At 39.0% G+C, this 24,491-nt stretch overlaps 1 protein-coding gene across 1 annotated transcript in view; it reads right to left on the minus strand.

The window, feature by feature from the left end:
* Nucleotides 1-24,491, minus strand: part of LOC149162347 (cytochrome c oxidase assembly factor HCC1-like) — a 238,296-nt gene that overhangs the window by 94,361 nt on the left and 119,444 nt on the right. Inside the window, exon 5 of the mRNA XM_089437226.1 lies at nucleotides 5,987-6,076. Within this exon, the coding sequence (XP_089293352.1) occupies nucleotides 5,987-6,076 (90 nt within the window). The remainder of the gene's footprint in view (nucleotides 1-5,986; nucleotides 6,077-24,491) is intronic.

Genomic DNA, 24,491 nt, shown 5'->3' on the forward strand with positions numbered 1-24,491 from the left:
AAGATCCTTGAACATCACATACTTAGATCTTGCATTCATCTTGCATTAATATTTGGTTATTGTAGCTAGAATTGTGGGCTAGTTTATTTACTTGCAAGCTTTCTTTATATATTTGTACTTGTTAATTTCATGCTTATTGTATCTTGAATGTAATATCGTTGTTGAGCATCCTTTTACTTCAAGTACAAGCTTACATTTTCTGGCAAAGCTCATTGTTCATATTCTAGTTGATTTTAATCGCTTGATCTATTGTACTAATGCTTCTCTTTCATGCATTGTTGTTATTGAAACTTGAAAAATCAATTTGCTTGCAAGTATCTTGATTTACATTGAGCATTGTTTTAAGGCACTTGTCTATCATTTTTAACACCTTATGTTTGCCATATTGATCTTAGTCAAATCTTTCACATTGCTCATAAATATTCACACTTGCTCTAATTAATAATCAAATTACATTAATAATAATTGTCTTGCCCTTAGTCTCCTAAAACCTGTTGTTTCCAGCGATTTTTCCTTTCTTCATCAAACTACCCCCCATAGCTTGATTAGGAGACAGATTAAACGAAGTGAGTAGGGAATAGGTGACAACCCCTACTCTGAACGTTGCACCATAAATATTATACCTTGTGGGTTTGGAAACTTTTCCCACACTTAGGTGTACATCTTAGGCAACAACAAAACCAACCAGCATATTCCTTGGTTGGACAAAATTTGCCAGTGTGTCACCTTCTAAGGCTAGAGATTGAGTGGCACCTTGAAGTGAACAAAGTTCCTTCTGCAGATTAATTACTCCAAAAGACTTGGAATATGAAGTTATCCATTGAGGATACAAAGATTATATATTAAATATGAATAAGAATAAGAATGATAATTTACAATGAGAACGAGAGGCTTGCTTATATATCAGGCAAGTGTCTCTTCATGAAGAGTCATGTCTCATTTAAACATGCCCCTTCAACCTAATTACTAGTTAACTAATCATTATTTATGATTATTATTGTTTACATTATTTTACATTATTTATATATATTTTATTCGTTACATTGCCTCCTTCCTCAAAAAGCTTTGTCCTCAAAGCTTGTCGATGAAAAAGGCTTGATCTCTTTTTCGGCTTCGAAAGTCTTTCTGTCTCAGAATAGTCATCCTCGTCAATACAAGTTGATATGATCTTCTTAGTGACAGACAAAACTGTCGCACTGAGAAAGGATCAGACCATCCTAGATTAGTCTTCTATATAGTATTCTGATCACTAAAATTTTGTAACGACTTGTCAGCATAAGACGGAATTGATGTTACGTCATTATTCTCTGAAACATTTATTTGTTGTCTACGGTTTGAATGGTCCTGATACATAACGTGGTTGATTTGTCTATTCTCATGATTCGGATGCTAATATAAAGTTTTTAGATTTTCTTCTAACAAAGATGTTGTTGAATTGGTTATGGAACATTCACTTGGAATGTCCATTGTCCAAACTACAACATCTACGTGTGTCGTTTCTTCAACTGACTTGTCTTCTTGAGTTGTCATATTCACAGGATCAGTATTTGTTGTTTTGTCATCAACTTGAATTCCTACATTTGATATTTCTTTCTCGATAAATTGTTGTGCCTTGTTTTCTAATGACTTCTTATCCTTTTTAAGTTTCTTAATTTGCGTCAATAATTTTTCACTATGGTTTTTAAGTCGAGAAACTTCTTCATTTTTGTCAATAGTAATTTTGTCAATTTCATTTTGCATATTTTGTAATACCTTTTTACCTTCTTGAAAAATTACTTTTGAAATATCTGATATATCTTCTGGCGTTACTGAATTAAGTTTCAGTGTAACATCTTGGAGTGTTATTTTCTTCTTCTTGTAAGAAAATATTAAAAGATTTTTCTTATTATTTAGAATAAAGGAAGCTAGAGTTTTCATCCATGATGATCCCAAAACAATGTCACTATCGTTAAAACATAAGGTTTTCACGGTGAATTGTGAGATAAAAGTATAATCTCCAATATTTATGTGTAGATTGCTTATATCGTATTGTTTGCCAAAATATTTGTTTCAACTATATTTGATTCAGGAATCACCAATTGATTAGCACATTTAGGACTAACATAATTACTTCTTTCAGTAGGACTGATAGAGATTATGGTGTCTCTTCCTGCGAGTGATCCTTTGATGTTAAATAGTGTGCAAACACATGTACTACGGGTTTCAAGAAACCTTTCATTACTAGTCTCCATTTTTGCCTTGATGTTTTTACGTAAACAATATGTCAACTGGAGCTATTTTTATTATAAAATATCACTTATTTCTTCTATATATATTTTTCAAATATTCTCTTTAATGTGGATTGTTAAAACTTGAATACCCTTTTATTAAAAAAATACTCCTTTATATTGTTGCCCTCTATATATGTATGTATTTCTTTATATTAAGACCCCTTTTCAAAATAACTTTATTATCTTATAATAATAATAGTTTCACTTCTTTTTTTAAATAATAAATTGGTCCCTTTTTTTATATACTTAATTACTCCCTTGATAACTTTTAATGTCACCCCACTTAATATAAACTTTTATGATATCACCACAATTAATAAATATAAAGGTCACGTCTTTTCATGTGACACGGTCACAATGTTCACAATACTTTTTAAGTAAAATGTAATATTTACCTTTCACGTAAGAGCTTTTGTATCCCTGTTTTTTCTTTAACTTTTAAAATACCATGGGCTATTACCATGGGTTGTTTTTAAAACCACGAGCTTCTCCACGTAAAAAGTTTTAAATATACTTGGTATGAGATTTTGTATCCGTTTTGTTTTTTCTTTTACTTTTTTTTTCTTCTTCTTTATTTTATTTTATTTACTCATATTTTTTTTTGTGGTTAATTTTTTTTATGGCCAAAGGTCAACTAGTGAATTGGAGACCCTCCAACTAGCGAATTTTCTTTTAATTTTAATTTAATGGCCAAAGGCCTAGAAAAACGGAGAAAAGGAGAAACTCCCAAATTCTGAGCAAAATGCTTCAATTGTACGGCAACAAGGTTGACGAATTTCGATAGCCAAGGACCTGGATCGGAGAACGAGCTCTGTGCACCGGTTAAGCAACCTAGAGGACCGAACTGCTCTGATACCAAATGAAGTGAACAAAGTTCCTTCTGTAGATTAATTACTCCAAAAGACTTGGAATATGAAGTTATCCATTGAGGATACAAAGATTATATATTAAATATGAATAAGAATAAGAATGATAATTTACAATGAGAACGAGGGACTTGCTTATATATCAGGCAAGTGTCTCTTCATTAAGAGTCATGTCTCATTTAGACATGCCCCTTAAAACCTAATTACTAGTTAACTAATCATTATTTACGATTATTATTGTTTACATTATTTTACATTATTTATATATATTTTATTCGTTACATACCTCATCTTCGAGTGCTATGTTTACTATAAGATCAAAGGACATTTCCACTATCTCTACAAGGACTCTAGGGACTCCCTCTAATTTATTTCGGTATCAGGACGAGAGATGCCTAGCCCTTTTAATTAGGGATATATTTACATACAGATCTCAACTATTGCACACTTCGACTCACCCTAACATTTCTAGAAATATTACCTCTTACTTCCAGGATGTTATGTATGGTCAAAACAACAAGCGGTAGGTAGACTCTATGTTTGCAACAGATGGGAGGATGGTGAGAAGTTGAGGTTTTCTGCACCCCCCCCCCCCCCGATACGAGATAGACAGGTACATTTGAGACCAGCTCACAGATGCAATAGCATGCTTCAATCGCCTTATCCTCAAAGAGTCAGAAAGAATGGCTCGAGACAAAGACAGTACAACGCACCTCCACCCGCCAAACCTCCTCCCAGACATAGCACAATAGAAAAAGAATGATCGGAAACTTCTTCCTTTCGGCCTCGGATGTTAGGAGTAGCATGTGTTCATCTACTCACCCTAGGATCACGCAGTTGGATTCCCTAACGATTTTGGATGACTCAGGGAAAGATTACCTTGCTCGCCTCCCTCACCATCGACCATTAGATTCCAAAGAAGCTGATCCCAATGGCTTCATCTTCAGCTCCCCCCTTCCCTTCTTTGGAGTTGCACAATCCAACAGCAAACATACTTCACATTTCTCATTTTTGGTCATCTCATATGACTTTATACATTCTCTATTTGTACTTTATTTCATATTAGCCCTATTTTAGTCATATCTTAGTCCTATTAGCTTTGGAGTTACAATGGAGTTGCATTTGCACTCCCACATGTATTGTATTTACACTGGATGTATCGTTTAGTTTCATTGACCTAATTTTGTGGTCACCCGAGGACATTAATAAAATTATCTTATCTTATTGTATCTCTTCAGCACATCTTTACTTCACTCAATCCAAACTCTACATCACCAAAGTGACTCACTAGTAAACCAATGTGCATTGGCTCTTCTCCTCTACCTTGTCTCCACTCAGGCTACACTCAAGGACACCTCATCTCATGACAACTCAAGCTACACTCAGGGCTATTTCAGTTGCTCTCAAGCATTAGCCATTTCACTCTGCTCTTTCTCTGGTTCAGCTGCAGTTGGACAGTGAGTTCGTTCCACACAGCTCATCAATGCACATTCATCATCTTTGCATGAGGAATTCAGCCTCCCTCATTCTCTAGTGCGCATAGGGTATGAAGGTGATCAAATTAAGCTGTTGGCTATCAGCTCTGGGATGGATCTTCTTCAATGGCAGTAGATTATTTTCCTTCTCTCTCAATTTTCTCTCTTTTTCTCTTCTAGCTTCCATTCTCTTGTGCAGGAACATCACTGTCTCACTTCTGTAATTGTCTTCTTGGCACAGCCAGCCTCCTGGCTTTGCAGAATAAAGCTCGGATTTGATCTATTCTGTCTCTCTGAGTTTGTCAGAATTTAAGAGATTTCTTGCACAATGCTTTAGAAGTTCTGATACTTTATCTTGATAAAAAATCTGCCAATTGAAGCACTTTTTTTTCTGTGTTTTACTTCGTCATTAAAAGCTAACGATGGAAATAATTACAATACCATGTTCATGCATTGTTTTATAACCACATCAGTCACTAAATTGCTGGTCAAAATAAAACATATCATGCTTGTTTTGTATATTGCTTTGCAAATTTACAGGAAAAACAGTGCGTTCGAGACTAGGAACAACCCCCTGTTGTTGGCAAGTACCAGCCTGCACAGAGAAAAATTTGAATGTTACACAAACGGAAAACTTTTCTAGATGTTATAATGAGATTCCATATCCCAGATCTACCAAGTTTTTCACCAGCAAAAGGGGTAAATTTCTGTGCTAACACCCTCCATTTCAGTCTCTTAAACATTCAAAACCATTTCAGGCACTTCATTCAGATGTTTCTGGTAACTTAGCTTTAGATCTATTTTATTCTAACAACCTAACTCTGCATGGATTAAACACAGTTTTAACTTTTATTTTACATAGCTGGTAACTAAACTGTTGATGCTCATATTCAATGACCATCTTCTGTAGAATTCAGTTTCAGGGTAGAACTGTGTATTTGAATAAGATCTCACATTTCACATGTACATATATGTTATGCTTCATGAAAATCAAATTATATAAAAAAAGGAAAAAAAAAAAACTAAAAACACATTCCCACTAACCATAAAATACCTTTCTAAGGCCTGCCTATGTAACCACTTTCTTCAAGCTGAGATGACTACAAACAAAACCAAGACGGGTTGGCATTATACAGTCAACTGGGCATAGCTCGAGTGACAGAGAAAGTTGTTTCCTCCTCTGCCTGTATCCATATCCCACTTTGTGACATGTTTGGTCTTTATGAGCCTATTGTTGTTGACCTGCCCTTAAGCCCTGAGGAATCTTGTTTACCCGAGGTGCCATCTTAAGGATGAGGGTAGGCGCCCCATGGGCTTCCCCAGGAAATGCAATACGCAAAAAAACTAAAGTGGAATCATGTCAGTATAAGAATACCTTTGACATATTCACGGACTTGCTCAACAGTATCCCTCTCTGGATCCACTGATATAAAGACAGGTACAACCTCGATGACCGCTTTTTCCTCTGCATTACAAGAAATTAACAAACAGTAAAATATTAATTATAAATAGATTTGACCACCGACAAATGTAGGTCTGATATAAAGCACTTTAAACAGTTTATATGTGAAAGAATATCAAGAATGTCTCCAAAGGCCACTATATAAAGGATACTGGTGCACAAGCTAGTTCAAATCATTTAAATTCATCCACCGATAAAATATTATGGCTCACGAAAACGTTTCAATAACATCACCCAAAAAAATATCAAATTTGTTGTAATGAACCATACATTCAACAACTAAGAAACTATCTAATTTAGATTGGATAAATAGAGATACATAAGGACAAAATATATCTGATAGTAATGAACGTGATAAATGCTACAATTAATAGTGACATTATAAAAATGGTTATGAACATGAAACGACTGTTGGGGACTTTATTTATATTTATTATATATTTACCACAGCTATTATTTATATTAATTATGTTCATCACATTTCATCCCTCCACAAGACACTTTGTCCTCAAAACAGAATTAAGGACAGATGTTAGAGATAAATTTCAACCATAGTCATATTGTCCATCTAGTGCATGAAATCCCTTATTCGTGATGAACACGGGTAACTGAGTTTCTTGAATAGAAGATGATGAAGCAAGCTGCAAAAGCAATGCAGCACTGAGCTCAACTCCGGATTTCAGCTGGCAATATATGAACTCCAATGAAAACTGTCTAAATTTCCTAAAATTTAACATAGAGATAAGATGGAGTGACTGATACTACCTTCTTGATTGTTGATATCTTCAGATGTAATCATTTGGATCTTGATTTTATCATTGCAATGGTCCCTACAATATCTCCATGACCTTTTAGGAATCTTCATCACTTTGAGAAGGAACCAAAATTCATTGATGGATGTAGTGCTTATCAACTTATCTTCTGAATTAATGGTTTAAACTTCAACTTCATTCACTATTTCATCAGATTCTTTTATTCAGCAAATAGATTGATCTTGATAAAGATCTTGGAAGTCAATTTGTATTTCTCAACAAATGCTTTTATGTTTTGTATTGATGCAAGTAGATCTTTGAGAATTATCTTCATAATGTTCTTACTATCTCGAAAGCCACTGAGAAAATACATTGACCAATTTATTGTTATCAATTTAGTCCTTTCATAGAACCACATCAACCATTGATATGCATGACCTTTCAGATATTTCAAGGTTATTTCATTTAGTTCCTATCACTTGGCCGATACATCTTGAAATCTTTCTCAATTTCATTAATGCAAATTGTGCTTCATCAATTCAACATGCCATCAAACTCTGCAATTTATGTCATTGATGCCATAATTACTTCCACAAATATTTATATTGCATGAGTTTCTGGGACACAAATACAGTGAATAAACAAGTATGACTATCTGGTACAACTAGAACCTTCACCCAAACTTGCAAGAAATCATATGTTGGGAGCTGCAGGAATACATATAAAACATCAAACCAAAAAAATAAAAAATAGAGGAAATTTTCAATAGCTGAGATGGAACAAATTTGATAAATTTCATAATTTAAACTCTTTTAGCTTTTTAAGCCTCTAGTAGTGGTCATGTGTTCAACCCTTGTAAATTTGCTCGCACCCCTAGGATCCATGTTGAAATACACATAGAAAGGGCTTCTAATACATTAAATCAACCCTTGTAAATAATAAAAAACAAGAATAATAGGACAGCACAAGACTCGAACCTGCATTGAGGTGGGTTAGGGTTTCCTTCTAGGTTTCACTGCAAAATGGCAACTCCGATCACGCCCTCTCCCCTATAACCTGACGACACCAACGCCCCTTCCGTAGTCTCCCAGGGGATTTCATTCAGCACTATTTAATGACCCGGCAACTGGCGTGGTCTGCTCACGGTCTGTAGGCTAATGGAAGCATGGAGACAGATATGGTGGATTATTCGGAGGATCCCTTCGCATCGGTCCCCATCTGGAGACCACACCCCCCCCCCCCGATATCAGATGTGTCTTTGCCCTCGCCTCCAGCTTCCCTTGACAGTTTCCCCTTGGTGGTCTCCTTGTCGTTTCCTTCAGACCCCGGCCCCTAGTGTCCGGTGGATCATCTGCTCGATGTCTCCCTCGCTTGGCCAGATTTTGTTACCCATCCTCCCTCTCCAGCATCCCTACACTTCTTAGCATCGTGCCTAGATTCGGCTTCCTTGTTTTACCCGTCGGGTTATTCCATTTCTCCCCCTATCAGCATTTCATCCCTCCCCTCTTCCTCTGTGACGGCACCAAACCCTCTGATTATTCCCACTGGACCATCCTCCATTCATTCGGATAACTTTGTATCCAGCCCACCCTCATCAGGGTTTGATGAAGGGACTCTGCTTTGTCCGACGGAAGGAGACTCTGAACAACGGGTGGAAGAGCTGGAGCATCCTCCTGAAGCCTCCTTGGGTACTCGAGTCAGCAAGCAAGTGAAGCAAGGAAAGAAATCAAAGTGTGTCAAGGCTAAGAATCAAGACGTATCTCTTCGTTTCGAGGAAGGTATACAGATGGGGGGAGTCATAATTACAACAGATCAGGTCTTGGTTGGGCATGTTTGGGGGCGTACCTATTCATCTACCAGGCTTCAACAATGGATCTTGAAGATATGGGGGCACACTCTAACTGAGCTACCGACTATTACTACTCTAGCGGAAGAATGGTTTGCTCTTCGCTTTCAGCGAGATGATTACACATCATGGGTGCTCTCCAAGTACTGGCACATTGAACTCACTCTGGTCCTGCTAAAGAGATGGAGCCCTTTGTTTGATCCGAAATGGGAGCAACTGGGAGACGGACCCCTCTAGGTGAGACTACCTGACCTACCTTTACATTTCTAGTCTGAAGACATCTTCAAGCGCATTGGCAATGCACTGGGCACATATTTGGATCATGACAAATCCTACATTTCATCTGGCAACATGTCTCTAGCTCGTATACTAGTATACCTGGACACGCAGGAAGGGTTGGAGGAGCAAATTACCCTCTATTGGAAACACTTCACTCGCATTCAGATTTTGCACTATGAAGGGGTACCCTTCCGGTGCAGACACTGCCACAGAGTTGGGCATCTTTTCAAGGAATGTCCCTTGGTAAAGAACTTCACCGCGGCTGAGCATCCGACTGCGGAACAGGAGATTGAACTGAAAGCACAAGCTCATCTCTTTAGGAGAGAGAAGAAGTGTGGCACCTCTCAAATCCAGCCTCCCTCGCCACCTCTCACTAGGGCTCGGGTGGCGGCTATTGTTGCACTTTCTTCGGGTAATTCCAATCTTTGCTCCTTTTTCAATTCCCTTACTTCTTCTGCATATATGTTCTTTTCAACTCATCTCATTGTAGCTATGCATTTGCATCTGCTCCCCCCTCCTTGACCTGCCCCTTGAATCATTCCTCCCATATCTTCTCTTGTACCCCTCCCTCTATCCCGGAGCTCAACCTAACGGCCACTCCCTCGGAGGCTTCGGAATCCCCTCTCCCTTCCCATTCCTACAACCTTCACTCCTTGAATCGCCCTCTAGTTCAGGACCCCTCTGGAATTGGAATTATCTCCCCCCCACCTCCTAAGCCTCCTCAGGGATGCCCATCCTCTATTTCGAAGGCTATTATACAAACTAGTATTGATGTGGTTGCTAGTCGACAACTAGCTATTGATCGAGTTCTTAGAGCATAGAATACCCTGGTGTCTTCTCCCCCATGAAGTGGCTCTCCCTTAACTGTCGAGGGTTAGCTAGTCCCGCTAAAAAACTAGCCTTTCGAAGACTCTTGGATTCAGAGAGGGTGGATATCATTTTTCTACAGGAGACACTCGAGCTTATTGATCATATTATTCTTGTGCTTGAATCACTAGTTCCCGGTTGGTATTTTCATGCTCTGGATGTGTGTGGAAGATCGGGGGGGCATCGCCCTTGGATATAATCCTAGACTGATCAAGTTATCCAATATCTAGGGAGGCTATGGATACATTGGAGTGAACATATATTCTTCTGATCTTTGTTTAGATATCCGACTGATCAATGTATATGGCCCCTGCCACAATAGGGCTATTTTCTGGGACCATCTCCTCAGATATGGTCCCCTTCAAGCTGATAACATCATTTTGGGTGGTGATCTTAATTTTTCAATTGGACATGCTGAATCTTGGGGTCACAATGCCCAGATTGACTCCCTATCTAATACATTTGAAACACTCCTTGAGGAGCATGGGTTCATTGATATACCCATGGCTCATCTTCAGCCGACTTGGAGGAACCGGAGGACTAGGGAAGCAATGTTGGCTCACAGATTAGATCGTTTCCTCATCAAGGAGAGACTCTTAGGGAACATTCATAACTACAGACAGTGGGTTGGATCAGGGGGTTTATCAGATCACTCTCCCATTTTTCTTGAAATATGTGGCCTTGATCATAAACCCAAAGCACCTTTCAAATTCAATGCAACATCGCTGAAGGATCCTGAGTATCTTCATATCGTAACTAACTTTTGGAAGACTAATCCTCCCAGTATGAGCCGATCTATCTCAGAGGGGTTCTCTCATAACCTCAATAACCTCAAGCATATTTCCATGAAATGGGCCCATACCAAAATATTGCATGATGATAACTCCCTTCGTTATATTGAGACTGAGATAGCTAGCTTCGAGGATGAGCATGGCAGAGGATATCTCTCTGATGATTCTAAGTCTCATCTCATATACCTTGAATCTGAACGGGATAGAATCTTTAAGGATAGGGAGGAATCTTGGAGACTCCAAAGCAGAGCTATTTGGCTAAAATAGGGTAATAATACTAAATTCTATCATAAATCTGCCAATGGTCGTCGTGCTATCAATACTATTTGGCAGATGACTAATGATCATGGACAACGAGTCCAATCATTTCAACAATTGGCTTCCCTAGGCTCATCTCACTTCAAGCATCTTTACAGGGCTCCTTGCGAAGCATCGTTGGCCGAAGTTATAAGAGTGGTTGGTTTATTTCCTCACTATGTAGAACAAGAGGACACCGAGGATCTACTTGAGCCCGTCTCGATGGGGGAGCTGGAGAGCACTCTTAAATGGTTTAAGAAGGATAAAAGCCCAAGACCAGATGGCTGGCCTATTGAGTTATATATTGCTTTCTTTGACATTCTAGGGGAGGACCTTCTAAGCATTATTGAGCATTGTCATACTTTGGGGCGCATGTATGAAGCATTCAACTCCACCTTTATTTCTCTCATTCTGAAGACAAACTGTCCCAAATCCTTCAATGACTTTCGGCCTATATCCCTCTGTAATTGTATCTACAAAATAATGGCCAAAATCATTGCCAATCGTCTCCGCCCCATCCTCTCAACTCATATTTCACCTGAGAAATTTGCATTCCTCAATAATTGCCAGATACATGATGTTATCGGTACTGCCCAAGAGGTTCTCCACTCTATCAAGACAAAGAGATTGAAAGGTATGATTCTTAAGATTGATCTTACAAAAGCTTTTGATCGTGCTAGCTGGCTATATCTAAGAATGCTATTAACACATTTGGGATTTCCTCTGGAGTTCATCAACTGGATAATGTGTTGTATCACTAAGGTTTCTTTTAGTGTACTCATAAATGGCTCTGCATCTCCTTTTTTTCATGTTGAAAGGGGCCTCATACAAGGATGTCATCTCTCTCCTCTGTTATTTCTGCTTATTATGGAAGGCCTTAGTCACCTCATCTCAGAATAGTGTCGCTTGGGACGCACACAGTGCATCAAGATTACCAATAATTGTACATTAACACACTTATTAATTGTAGATGATGTCCTTATATTTCTCAATGGATGTATTGGGGATCTGACTGATTTATACTCAGTTATGCTACTTTTCAGTACAGCTACAGGCATGGAGACCAATAACAGAAAATCCGTCGTTACAACATCTTGATGCTCTCCCTACGAGATCCAATTTGCTCTCCACAGATTTCCCTTTACTATACAATCATTGGATGATGGCCTCAAGTACCTTGGATATAAACTTAAGCCATTACATTATAGAATAGCACATTGGACCTAGCTAGTGGCAAAGATTGAGTACAGACTCAATATTTGGCATCATAAATACCTCTCTAGGGTCGGCTGCCTTGTTCTCATTAAATCTATTTTGGAGGCAACCCCAGTCTACTGGATGTCCATGCCCTGGATACCTAGGGGCATTCTGATCAGAATTCAAAAACTATGTTGCAGATTTCTTTGGAAGGGAAGACAAGATGGACGAATTTATGGCTCGGTCCGATGGGAATTGATAGCCCTCCCAAAGAAATGGGGAGGGTGGGGATTAAAAAACTTGGTTCATTTCTCCACAGCCCTGGTAGCCAAAATGGGGTGGCAAATCCTAACTGCACAGTCTGTGGACTGAGGTTGTATTTCATAAACACATTTGGCCCCTTCGTACTTTGTGTTAGCGCTTGAGATTTCACCCTAGGCTGAGGAAGGTAAACCTTCAAGGCAACATCAAACCATTTCACCTCGTAGCTAGCCCTACGGGGTATGAGAAGGTTCTCTCCGTCAATCTCAGTAAAATATTCAATGGACAGAGATGACCAATACAGTGACACTGATATTAGGCTAGTAAAGCGATTAAAAGTTGATTTGGGGGTTTTTGGGGTTTTTTTGGTGGCAAATTGAGGATCTGCAATTTTAGGGTGCGGGGATTTGACACAGTTTCTGCAGGTGGGTCTTTGGGGCAAGGTAGGAGTTTGTGCTGATGCCTTTAGCTGAGATGGATGATCAAGGAAGAATGATAAGAAGGCTAAAGAGGGCAAACAATGATTTTGAATCCTCTTTAGACAGCGGAAAACATAAACATTAAACAAATTTGAAAGCTGAGCATGACATGCATGAATTCAAACTTTATCACTTCTTTTGTTTAATTAGCAGCAATAGAATAAGAGATGGAACACATAAACACACTTACAATGACAAGTAGGAAACACACCATCAACATAATAATCCACAAGAATCCACAATGATGTCTGCAAAAACCCTGGCCTTCCTTTTCCTCAAATTGCAGAGATACAAGTAAAATATACAATAGAGCTTCTCCCTCCAGAGTCCAACCATGAAAATGAGCAAGAGAAGGCATAATATAGATGATCTAACTCCTTTTCCCCACCTCTAGGGGTCGAGCTCAGCTTCCTAGGAGCTGTTTCAACTAATTCTAAACTGAGCACTAGATAATAGGCAGTCAAAACAACTTGCCTCTATAAGCTAGGAAACCAATCCATTCATTAAATATTTACCCTTTACATGAATGAATGTTCTAGAAGTGTTCAAGGAGAGTAAAATTATCTAAGTGCCATGAAAATTACACAAAAATCCATCATTTACATGCCTCAAAAGTCAACTAAGATGAAAACAGTGTTTTGCTGGCCGAACTGGTCAAAACAGGCAAATTTCCCTGACAGGTCGCGCACATCACTCTGACTGGTCGCGCACATTCACAGCTCTGTTTGAGGGCCTTCCCGGTGTCCAAATCAGGTGCAAAATAGCTCGTTGGAAAGGTCTACGAGTCTACTTTCCAACCCCACCGGAATTTTTGAATTTGGAGTTGATTTGACCCCTCAAAAGTCATTTCTCCCAAGACATCTTTCTGCAACTCAAAAAATGGGCAGAAAGTCAAAATTTGCATGTATTTTGAGCTTTTAGAAGCCCAAATCTTCATAAAATCTGAAACCCATCCATAGGCAAGTGTATTTTTGCATGACAATTCCAAAAATGTAGAGTTTTCCCCGTTCTGAGCTTTCCCCATGACTAGTCGCGCGCGGGGTGAGACCACTCAAATGGCCAAAACCTGTAAAATTCTCAAAAGTGCCAAAAATGTCTCAAAACTCTCAAAATTTCTTGGGTTTGCTGCTAGGAGGAGGCTAATGAGTATCATGGTGAGTGAGAGAGGCCTCAGCCAAGATACGAAGCGGGTTGGTCTTCTTCTTCCTCCTGCGGGCCTCGGACAACTTCCTTTGGAGTATCTTCATCTTTGCTTTACAAACATGCATTCTCGCCCAATAATGATTTTTCATGTTCCGTAGCAGCCTCTTGTCTTGGTTGGCTTTCTCCAACAGTCTCTCCAAGTGTGCATTCACACGGATAAACATGGATTCCCTCTCCTTGGGCAGCAACTCACCGGGCCTCCTACGGTTGATGACTCGGTCACTTCGAATCCTCCACAGCTCATCCAACTCTTTCTCATCCTCAAGTTGCTTGTTGCGCTACTCAAGATAATTTATTGTCCATTGGGCCATGTCAAGCTTCTGTTGTAACAAGCGGTTTTCCGCCTCTCTCTGTCGGATGATCTCATGCAAATCTGAAGTGGGGGAGCGAGCATCAAGGTCAATGAAATCATGATGTGTATCGCCAACTCTCTCGTCCTCAACCATGGGCTGCTTACCCTCCCGTACTGCCTCTGCTGATGAAGAATGCGAGGCCCCTTCCACCTGATGTGGAGATAACACTCACTGACATGTAGATGATGATGGCGAGACCCTTTCCACCTGCTGTGGAGAAAGTACTCGTCGAGCTGCTGCAAACAAGGTCCTGTGACCTCTCTGGTAAGTGACCTGAGGTGAGGAAGCAACCTGTCTCGGAACAATGATCTCGGGCTGGTGAGATGGACCTCCCTCCTCATAAATGACCTCTGGCTCTGGGTGTGGCTGTGGTGGCACTGTAAAGAACTCATGAGAAATGAAGTCTGCCCATGGAATGCCCTGCTGACTCAATTGATGGGAAACAATGAGCTGGATGAGACCATGATGGCACAAACTCCTATGCTACTGAGCTGGGGACTCCCTCTGAAACACGGACACCATCCTCTGAATGTCCTGGAAGAAGAAAACCGGGATGCTCATCATCCTCACTCGGGTAAAGTGCATCAACAGGCGAATGTGACAAGAGAAGACCTGTGAAAATCTTCCCTCGCATGTGAAGTAATGCATGATAAGCCGCATGATCGGAGCATACTCCCCCCGGAGGAATCTGAAGGGAAAGACCCCTGACAAGTGACTCATGAATGCTGGCCTGACATATGGCTCAAAATAAACATAATCCAGCATTTTGCGCTTGGGTCACACCTCACCCACATTTGGTATCCCGGTAGCCTCTGAAATCACCTCCGGAGATGGTACAAAATTCACCCCTGCAAGAGTGACCTGCCCATCATGAAGGTGCACAACAAATAAGCGGGCCAACTCCCTGTGGTGCTGAATCTGGGCAAGCCTCTCACAGAACTAAAAACATGACATATAACGGAAACAATTCACTGCCATAGGACAGGCCTGCAATTCTGCCAAAGAGGTGGGTTCCTCTCTCCTATGATGACCACCTTTGCCACCCTTACGAGGCCTCTGCTGTACCTCGATCTCTGTGTAAGAAGATCGGTCATCACCTTGCTCATAGGTTTCAGTGGTTGACATGGTGCTTTTGAGCAAAGTGAAGCAAATAGATAGAGTAAACTGCTGCCCTTGCCTGCAAAAATGCTAAGAAGTATGCTGTTTTCAAGGGGAAAAAATCATAAGGGAAATGTTAGGGGAGGGATTTTTAATAAGGAATGGGAAAATATGTAAAAACAGGGATTTTTAAGGGATAATTCACAAAATGTCAAACATATCATCTCATCTTCCATCATTAGGAAATCATTTGCAAAGAAATACTTTATTAGGGAAAATACGTATGATAGTCATCAAGGGAAAGGACATGCATTTGCAACAGGAGTATAGGACAGCATAGATAGCTTGCTCCTTTGAGTTTTTTGTTTTTTCAATGTACATCATAAGGTAAACAGTGTTTTTCAAAGGATTTTATGTACATAAGGGAACAAGGCTTCTTTTACATCTTGTCATAAGGGAAAAGGGATCTTAATTGAACAGGATTTTAGGGAAGGGGTAGAGAGGAAAACGGGCTTGGTTTTAGGGAGACACAACAATATTCTTTTGCAAACAATATTTATAGCAATATGTCCATTTTATACATATACACAGCTGCATTTTTCTTGTTTTTGCTATGGATATGCAACAACAGTGTGTCTTCTATTTTCCAATGACTATGCCCAGCAATATCTTTTTTTTTATTTGGTCATTTTGCTATATTATTGTTCTTTTCTCTTTTTACATAACATTTTTATCTTTGTTGTTGTTCATTTATTTTCCTTGCCGTGTGGAGGGTATTAGGGTTTGGGTAGAATACATGAAAGGGCATTAGGGTTTTGTAAAGGGATTTGGGGGAGGGATAGGGTTTTAGGAATTTGGGATGAGAGATTTAGTATTTATTGCAATTGAGATAAGATATATATGACATTTGTGAATTTAATAAGAAACAAGGAGGGAATAAATAGGGATTTAAAGCCTTGAAAAAAAACATCAACCCTAGCATAATGCCTACATGAACAAGCAATCACCCAAATCCATTTCTCCTTACATTTCTTGGTGATAAACATATATATGCAAGCCCATCATTTCATGTTCCAAGCATTCAAACGCACTAGAAGACCCTACCTCGATCAGTTGAGCAAGCAAGAGGGCGATTTAGTCGATTTGGAGTGGTTCTGTAGAAGACAGCTTGAGTGGTCGCGCCCCTGCTCTGAGTGGTCGCGCCCTTTAGAAAAATACACTGCAGAGGGGTCGCTGAGTGGTCGCGCCCCACCCAACTGGTCGCGCACTGAGCCTGAGTGGTCGCGCCCCTGAGAATGACTCCAACTTTCTGCAAATCGCCTCTTTTGACCTCTCACTCGTTTTTGCAAGCTCTCAAATGCATAATCAGGCTGTTTAGAGGGAAATTTACTCTTTATAGGCCCAATTTGAAAAAATTAACTTACCAAACCCACTTTGTAATGTTTTTGTTTTGACATTCACTTTTAACACTGTTTTGAGTTCACTTTGTCCTGAATTTGATCTTTTGAGTGCTTTAACTCCGTTCTTTTTGCAGGTTGACCATCTGATGGACTCTGGCGAGGAGACCAGGGTTATTGCCGGCATTTTGAAGAATTTTGAAAATTTTCCTTATTTTTTGCAAATTTCACATGACCTTGGGTTTAAAAACAGGGTTTTTAAATCCAAGGTATAAATGAGCTGTACCTGATGAAAAATATCAATGAAACATATTTACATACCTCCTTCCGGCTTGCTGGGGACTATTAGACCTCTGACTCATGACCTTGCAGTGATTTTTGACCAAAACCCTAGACCTAAGACTTGGGACTTCAAGACAAAAATAAAACAAGTGTAACACAAGCTCATTAAATGATATGACCTGATCCAGCAAAGCCAAGAAGGGAACAAGGACCAGCTCCTCCATCAGTTTTATGGCATGCCTAACGGGATGCAAAACTGATACTGATGAGACACCTACCTATGCACATGCAAAGAGCTTTTGATCACCGATGGAGGGCTCAAGACCGACACTAACACTTTGGACTGGATTCGGTTACCCTCATGGAGCTGGACAGGCATCTCGGTGATCTGGAAAGCAGTTATAAATTCTATTTCATTTATTCGTGATGGACTGACCTGGAGGATTAGGTCAGGCACCTCTGTTCGGGTGGGATTGGACTCTTGGAAGCAGTGGCAATGCATATCGTCTTCCACAAGATCTGATCACCTTCTTATCAAACGCGGGCATCTCTCATCTTGATCATATCGCAGATCCTGGGAACACCAACCTTTTCTCACAAACTTGGAAATCTGCTACCCAAATTGGAATACCAGATATATGGCATCATGAATGGCTTAACTATATCAGAGCACTGACTGAATCTCATGTCAGGATCATGGATGGGGATGATGAATTGATATGGGCAATGGCAAAGCATGGGATATACACCCCCAAGGACGGCTACCCTGTTATTTTTTCTGCTCATCGACCACCTGTAATAGAGTGGTGGTGGAGCAGCCTATGGAAGATGAAAGCTCCCCCCTCGATCTAAACTATTCATGTGGATTGTTCTCCATAAAAAAGCACCCACAAGAGACAACCTCATGAAGCAATCTTTCAATGGACCTTCATGGTGTTGTTTATGCCATCAAGACTCTGAATCCATTGATCATCTCTTCTTGCATTGTCCAATTACTAAGGATTTCTAGGGGTTGATCCTCTCCTCTCTCCCCTTACTTACCCATTGGCAAGGCAACTCTATCTAGGAAGCTTGGCAATCTTGGTGGTCTTTGGTGACGCCACTTAAGGCTCGAAATCTTCCTATTCTAGTATGTTGGGCTATTTGGCTTGCTAGGAATAAACTCATATTTAGTACATACCACCGCTCTGGAAACTTGTATCTGTCTGTGTTCTGGCCATCTACTCAATTCCAGACGAAGATAAACCTGTCATCCAGCATACTATCACCCCTGAAGTTATTGATAGAAGTATTCCTTGGGCCTATTTTGATGGCTCTACACAAGATATGGGTTGTGGGGGGGAGCCATATTATATCTTTCTGACACTTATCTCTTTAAAATCCAGATGGGATTGGGCAATGGGACAAATAATTTTGCTGAACTGATCACCCTCAGACATCTTCGACAATTTGCATTAGAGAAACAGTGTAGGCACCTGCAAATATATGGGGACTCCAAAATCATTAAAAATTGGTTCAAAAACCTATCTATCTATCATGCATTCTCTCTGAGACACATATTGGATGATGCACTTCATTTAAAGGCCCAATTTGATACCATTGTTTGTCACCATATTTATAGGGAACACAATCAAGTTTCCGACCAGCTTTCCAAGGAGGTTGCGGTCAGGCCTCGGGGTACATGGCTGATTCTGGAGCAGTTGGATGGGGAACATTACCAGTACTACCATAGGCCATATATTGACATCAGAGTATAGGGGCCTGAAGGGCCTGTGATTTTTGGTTTATTTTGATCTCTATCTTGTATATATCTTGACTGAACACTATGTTGTCTATACTTCGACATGTAAATATGTTATTATTATCAGCACCCCCTATGGGGGTTTTGTACTTGTATTTTTGAAGGGCGAGTCACCCCAACCTACTGCATATGCTTCCTTAAGCATCTACAACATGTAATTTTCAAATATTAATGGAAATTATGATTTTTCCTTAGAGGGAAAAAAAAAAAGAAAAATCTAATTTTAAGGTCACAACATACCTAGCTAGCAAATTGACATATGAGACCCGTGTCTTTGTAGAACAAGGGACCCCTTATGTGCAGACCTACAACATCATGTCACTATATGAGATTGTTAAGATAATTTGTGTATCTGTATACGTACAAACCACCAATAGCTTCATAATGCATGAGATTCAATATTTTTTAATTCTTTGTTCCAATTTCATCTTTGTTATTGCTCCCAAAAGAGGTTAGTAATTGAGTACCTTTGCATTTTTTTAGATGGTAACCATCGCTTATTTCTTGTGTAAATGAGGTAGATTGTTGCAAGCAACATCAGATTTCCAAAGTCATTTGTATTTTGAGTATGACGTTTCTAATCCTAAATTGCCATATCAATCAAATAGGAATGATGTAACTTAGTTACCTAAGCTATAAACATAAATTAGAGTTGTTCACTATCTTAACACTAGTGTCGAAAGATCCATGCTTAACAGTATTCACTTAAGTATACTGAGAGTTTACTATGGAGAAATACTAGACACGCTATAAAGCATATGAAGAATGTAATTTTGATAAATGGAATTACGATTCTTTATCTGTGGAAAAAAAGTATACTAATAGTGAACAAATATAAATATCTAAGAGGGGATAGCCGTCTTGATTTGTATAACCTTGACAATATTTTAAATGTTGTAATTGATGGATTCAACTGATTTCTTATTTTTTGGTGATTGATTGGCATTAGAAACAGCAATGGTTCCACTTATTGTTGGCACATCTTATCATTTTTCACCTCACGTGACCAGGAACTTGCAAAAACCCCTTGCTTATCAAAAGGATACTAGAACCCCCTAAATGTATAGGTGGCTTCTACAAACTCATGAAAAAAAAGAGTACCCAAATCAAGCTCCCAAGAAGTACCTAGGATCCCAAAAAGCAACAAAATTGAGTGTGTCACACGAAATCCCAAGCTCACAGGAGCTCAGAAACACTAGGTATGGGTTCACCAGTTCTCCAGAGGGAGAAAACACTAAGCATGGGTTCCCCAACTCTCGTGAGGGATACACGTGCAACTATGGTAAAATGTGGTGATATTAAGTAGGCTAGAAAAAATATACCACAATATAATGTTGTTGGAATTTCTAAGTCTAACTGTTAAAAACCCTTCATGTACTTTTCTGATTTATTTCTGCCTACTTGTTCTAATTAATTAACAAGTTATTTACCATGTAAATACTGAAAATAAATACAAGTACATGCTCAACACATTACAGATCATCAACTGAAGGAAACAAAACAAGCACACAAGTGACACTATTGTTTTTGAACCAATGTCCTCGAAAAAACCCAATGCGGGAAAACAGATGCAGCTCTCTGGGGTTTTAATCATTAAGCAGTTTCAGAATAAATCTGGGTGCCAAAACCGGTTCACCCAACAGAGAATAATCTTGGCAATAGTACCTCTCAGTTGGAGATAGATGTTCCAGCTGAAACCCCGAATAAACACTCTAACAGCTCCCAACTCCAATTTCCCCTCGAAAACCCCAGCGTCAGCCTCTAAGGACTCCATCAGCCCTTTCTGGCCCAGCGTTTGCCCAACGTCACCCTAGCTCGCCCTGCATCAGCGTCCGGAGGCACTGCGTCAGCCCTTAGAGACTCTATGTCAACCCTTAGAGCCTATGTGTTACCCATGTTAGCTCTCTGAGGCACTGCGCAGCTCCCGGCTACCTCCGCGTGAACCTCTCGCTGGCTCTTCATCCCTCTCTCCCGGCTTTTGCGATGATCCTCTTGGTACTATCTTTGCCTCTCTACTTTTGTATTCACCAGTGTTCCACGGGGACGTGTCCCCCAAGGTCGGGTGCACGCACCCCTCGCACCTGGGACGGGGGGACATCTGGGGAAACGTTTCCCCACGCACCCGGGACAGGGGGACATTTGGGGAAACGTTTCCCCACGTCCCCCTTTTGGGGAGACGCGGGGAGATGCAGGGGGAGACATTTCCCCAGTGTGGGGGACGCAACTCCCCAACAGGCGTCCCCCCTCAATATGGGTTATGCATCCCCCGTTAAATTTAATTTTAAACAATGATTTATGACGGGGAAAACCTAGTATTTGACCATATTTCCCTACTAATGCTATGCAATTCATGGTAATGTTAAATTCTTAAAGTAAAAGTGACATTCTCCTTTATCTTTCATTTTTTCATTTTCATCCTTTTACTTAAATTTTTAACATTACCATGAAATGACTCAAGATGTTTGAGAATGGTTCCGACCTCATTGGATTTCATATGGAGAAAGTAGAATTTTAGATCTCACTCAAAATCCAGCAGACTTAACAGTTTTTCAAGAATTCAGGATATGATGGATTGCAATGTTTCCATTGCATTTTGTCATGTACAAGGGTATGGAATTAGTATTTAATCAAAAGCACCAAGCCCTCTTTGTACTTTAGAGTGACTTTTAGACTCATCACTCCCTGTTTTTTAGTTTTAGTTATATCAATTTACTATTCCAATATTCAGATTTCAGTATCTATTATAATCTATTTTGCTTAGTACTAATTAGATTCTAGGATGATGAATGATGAATTCTAATTTTAAATCAATTCAGAATCTAGAATTATGAATGATGAATTTAATTTTTAAATCAATGTAGATTCTGGAATGGTGAATAATGAATAATGAATATGGATTGGAGTATTTCATTATTGAATCTTGTGATCTATGGATGAATCATGTATGTATTAGTAAGGATGATGAGTATGGATCAATGTATTTCATTATTTAATTCAATTATGTATGTATCATTGTATTTATGCTTTCATTATTGAATATATATATATATATATATATTAAAAAGGAAAAAAATTATATATACCTCGACGTCCCCCCTAAATTTCCCTAAAATTTGAGGGTACTCCCACACGTCCCCCTTGTGTGTCTCCCCGCACCCACATCTCCCCATCCCGGAGCCTTGGTGGAACATTAGTATTCACTGCCCATTAACTGCAACTTTGATCACTCTTTCGACTTTCTCAGCAAACCCTGCCCCAGAAAATCGAAATCTTAATCAACTCGGTGTGTTCTCCAAATGACCCTCAAGCCTCCTCTTATACTTTTCTCATTGACAATTCAATGGCCGAGATTAAATCCCTAATCAACGACTAAGTTTAACTCTGGCTTGATCCATGACTTTTGGACCCTTCTAACACAGTTTTATATTAATTCACATAATATTTTATTTTCCCTAAGTTTAGACTTAGGGACTCCATTAAAAATATTAATCATTTTATTATCTCCCAAACTGTTTAGAATCTGCCCAAACCGTTTCTGGGTATTGGAGATCTCATGTGCTTTAGCCTCTCCACCAATTTTCGTGGATAGAGCACATCCAATGCTACCCCAAATCATCAAATGTCAAGTTGACACTTATCATATAAAAATACACTTTATAACCTCCTTTATGAATGATGATGTGACTTTAAAGGATCTACAAGCTACAATGCAAACCTTTTCCACCTTCTTTGATATAGTTAATTGTCCTTGACTTATATGAATAGTTCCCCATAGCTTATAAGGACAGCTTTTATACTTTCATCCTTATTATGTTATTATAGTCTTTTCTTTATATATCTGGCCACACATTTCAATTTACAACCTTATTTATATGTAAATATATATGGGCAAGAAAGTAGTTTTAAAATTATATTACTCTACACTTTATAACCATCTTCTTTATGAAATATAATACGACTTTAAAGGATCTACTAGTTATATTGCAAACCTTTTCCACCTTCTCTGATATAGTTCATTACCTTCACTTATATGAAAGGTTCTCCGTAACTTGTAAGGACAGCTTTTATACTTGTCGCCCTTATTATGTTATTATATTCTTTTCTTTATATCTTGGACCACACATTTCAATTTACAACCTTATTTACATGTAAATATATATGGGCAAGAAAGTAGTTTTAAAATTAAATAACTCTTTTAGCATAGTCTTAATATTGTCATTCGACTTGTGTCACTCAAAGATGTCGAAATGGTATAGATGTGTCCCTTAATGTTTATACACTACACAATGTGCACAATACTCAATGCACTTCTTATTCCAATGCTTGCTCCAAATTTCCGTTGTGTTACAATGTGCCTTTTAATGGTAGACATGGAATTGACGGTCAACAAGAGGAAAACTGAGCATACAAATGTTTAGTCAGTGACATACTTATTATCCTAGTGTTGAAAATATGCACAGAAGCTATGATTTGAATCTGTGATGTGGTACCTTTTTGTTTGTAGAAACAATCAATTTTAGAGCTGTTAATGATGCGACAGTTGAAAATATTGTTTGGTGAATGATGTCTTTGCCCACTAGTTTTGCTAGTAATTAGTTTCCCCTGACACTATGGCTACTATTTATGGATGAATCCAGTGAATGTTCGCAGAAGCCATAATGGATAATCAAAAGAGATTAGCAACATATGGAATAGCATAAGTTTACTAATAATTTATCTTTCAATGGATAGATCACAATACATCTTTTTGGTAACTTTGGGAAAAAACGTTTTCAAATGGGCACCATTTACTTTTTCAATGATAGCTCACACGTAGGTTCCAACATTGATTACCTATAAATTGTTATTAGGCCTACATAATGAAGGTTTGGCACCTTACCCATGACAGGAAAAATTGCTAAGGATTTAGTCTTGTGTGATTGCAATGTCTATGCATAACACATTCCTTTTGGGTGGAGCATAACATGTAGAGGAGAATTTTGTTGTTTCTTTGTTATCAGCAATGAAATTGAATAACAGTGGATACTGTTCTGGGCAATTTCTATAAATTTATCATCAGGGTTATTTCTCTTAACTGTTGACAGTGTTTGGAATATTTTGGCTACATGGCAAGGGCAATGAATGCATGAAATGGCCAGAGGTTGGGTTTTAGAATGGCTTTAAGAAAATGTGGCTAAAAGGCAGAGTTTCAGATTGACTCTGAAAATAGTGTAGCCCAAGGCCAAGATCAGAGAAGCTTCAATAATAAGTTACAAACTATTCATTTTTATAACTAAGAAAATTATCCAACTTAGATGGAATAAAATAGAGAAATCCACAAAGATAAAGAACAATAAATAACAATAAACATGACGAATGATACAACTACTAGTGACTTTATGAATACCATTAAATGGTAAAGAATATAATGGACACAACTTTATGGGACTCTATTTTCCATTGGAAACCAATTCAACTTTAACCCACATCAAGCTCTTTAGACAGGTAGTGTATCGCAGAGATCAAGTTCATGATT

Source organism: Pinus tabuliformis, chromosome 5_2, assembly GCF_031772625.1.
Source record: "Pinus tabuliformis cultivar Carrire ecotype Pingquan chromosome 5_2, CPIR1, whole genome shotgun sequence".
In the NCBI taxonomy this organism is placed as follows: domain Eukaryota; kingdom Viridiplantae; phylum Streptophyta; class Pinopsida; order Pinales; family Pinaceae; genus Pinus; species Pinus tabuliformis.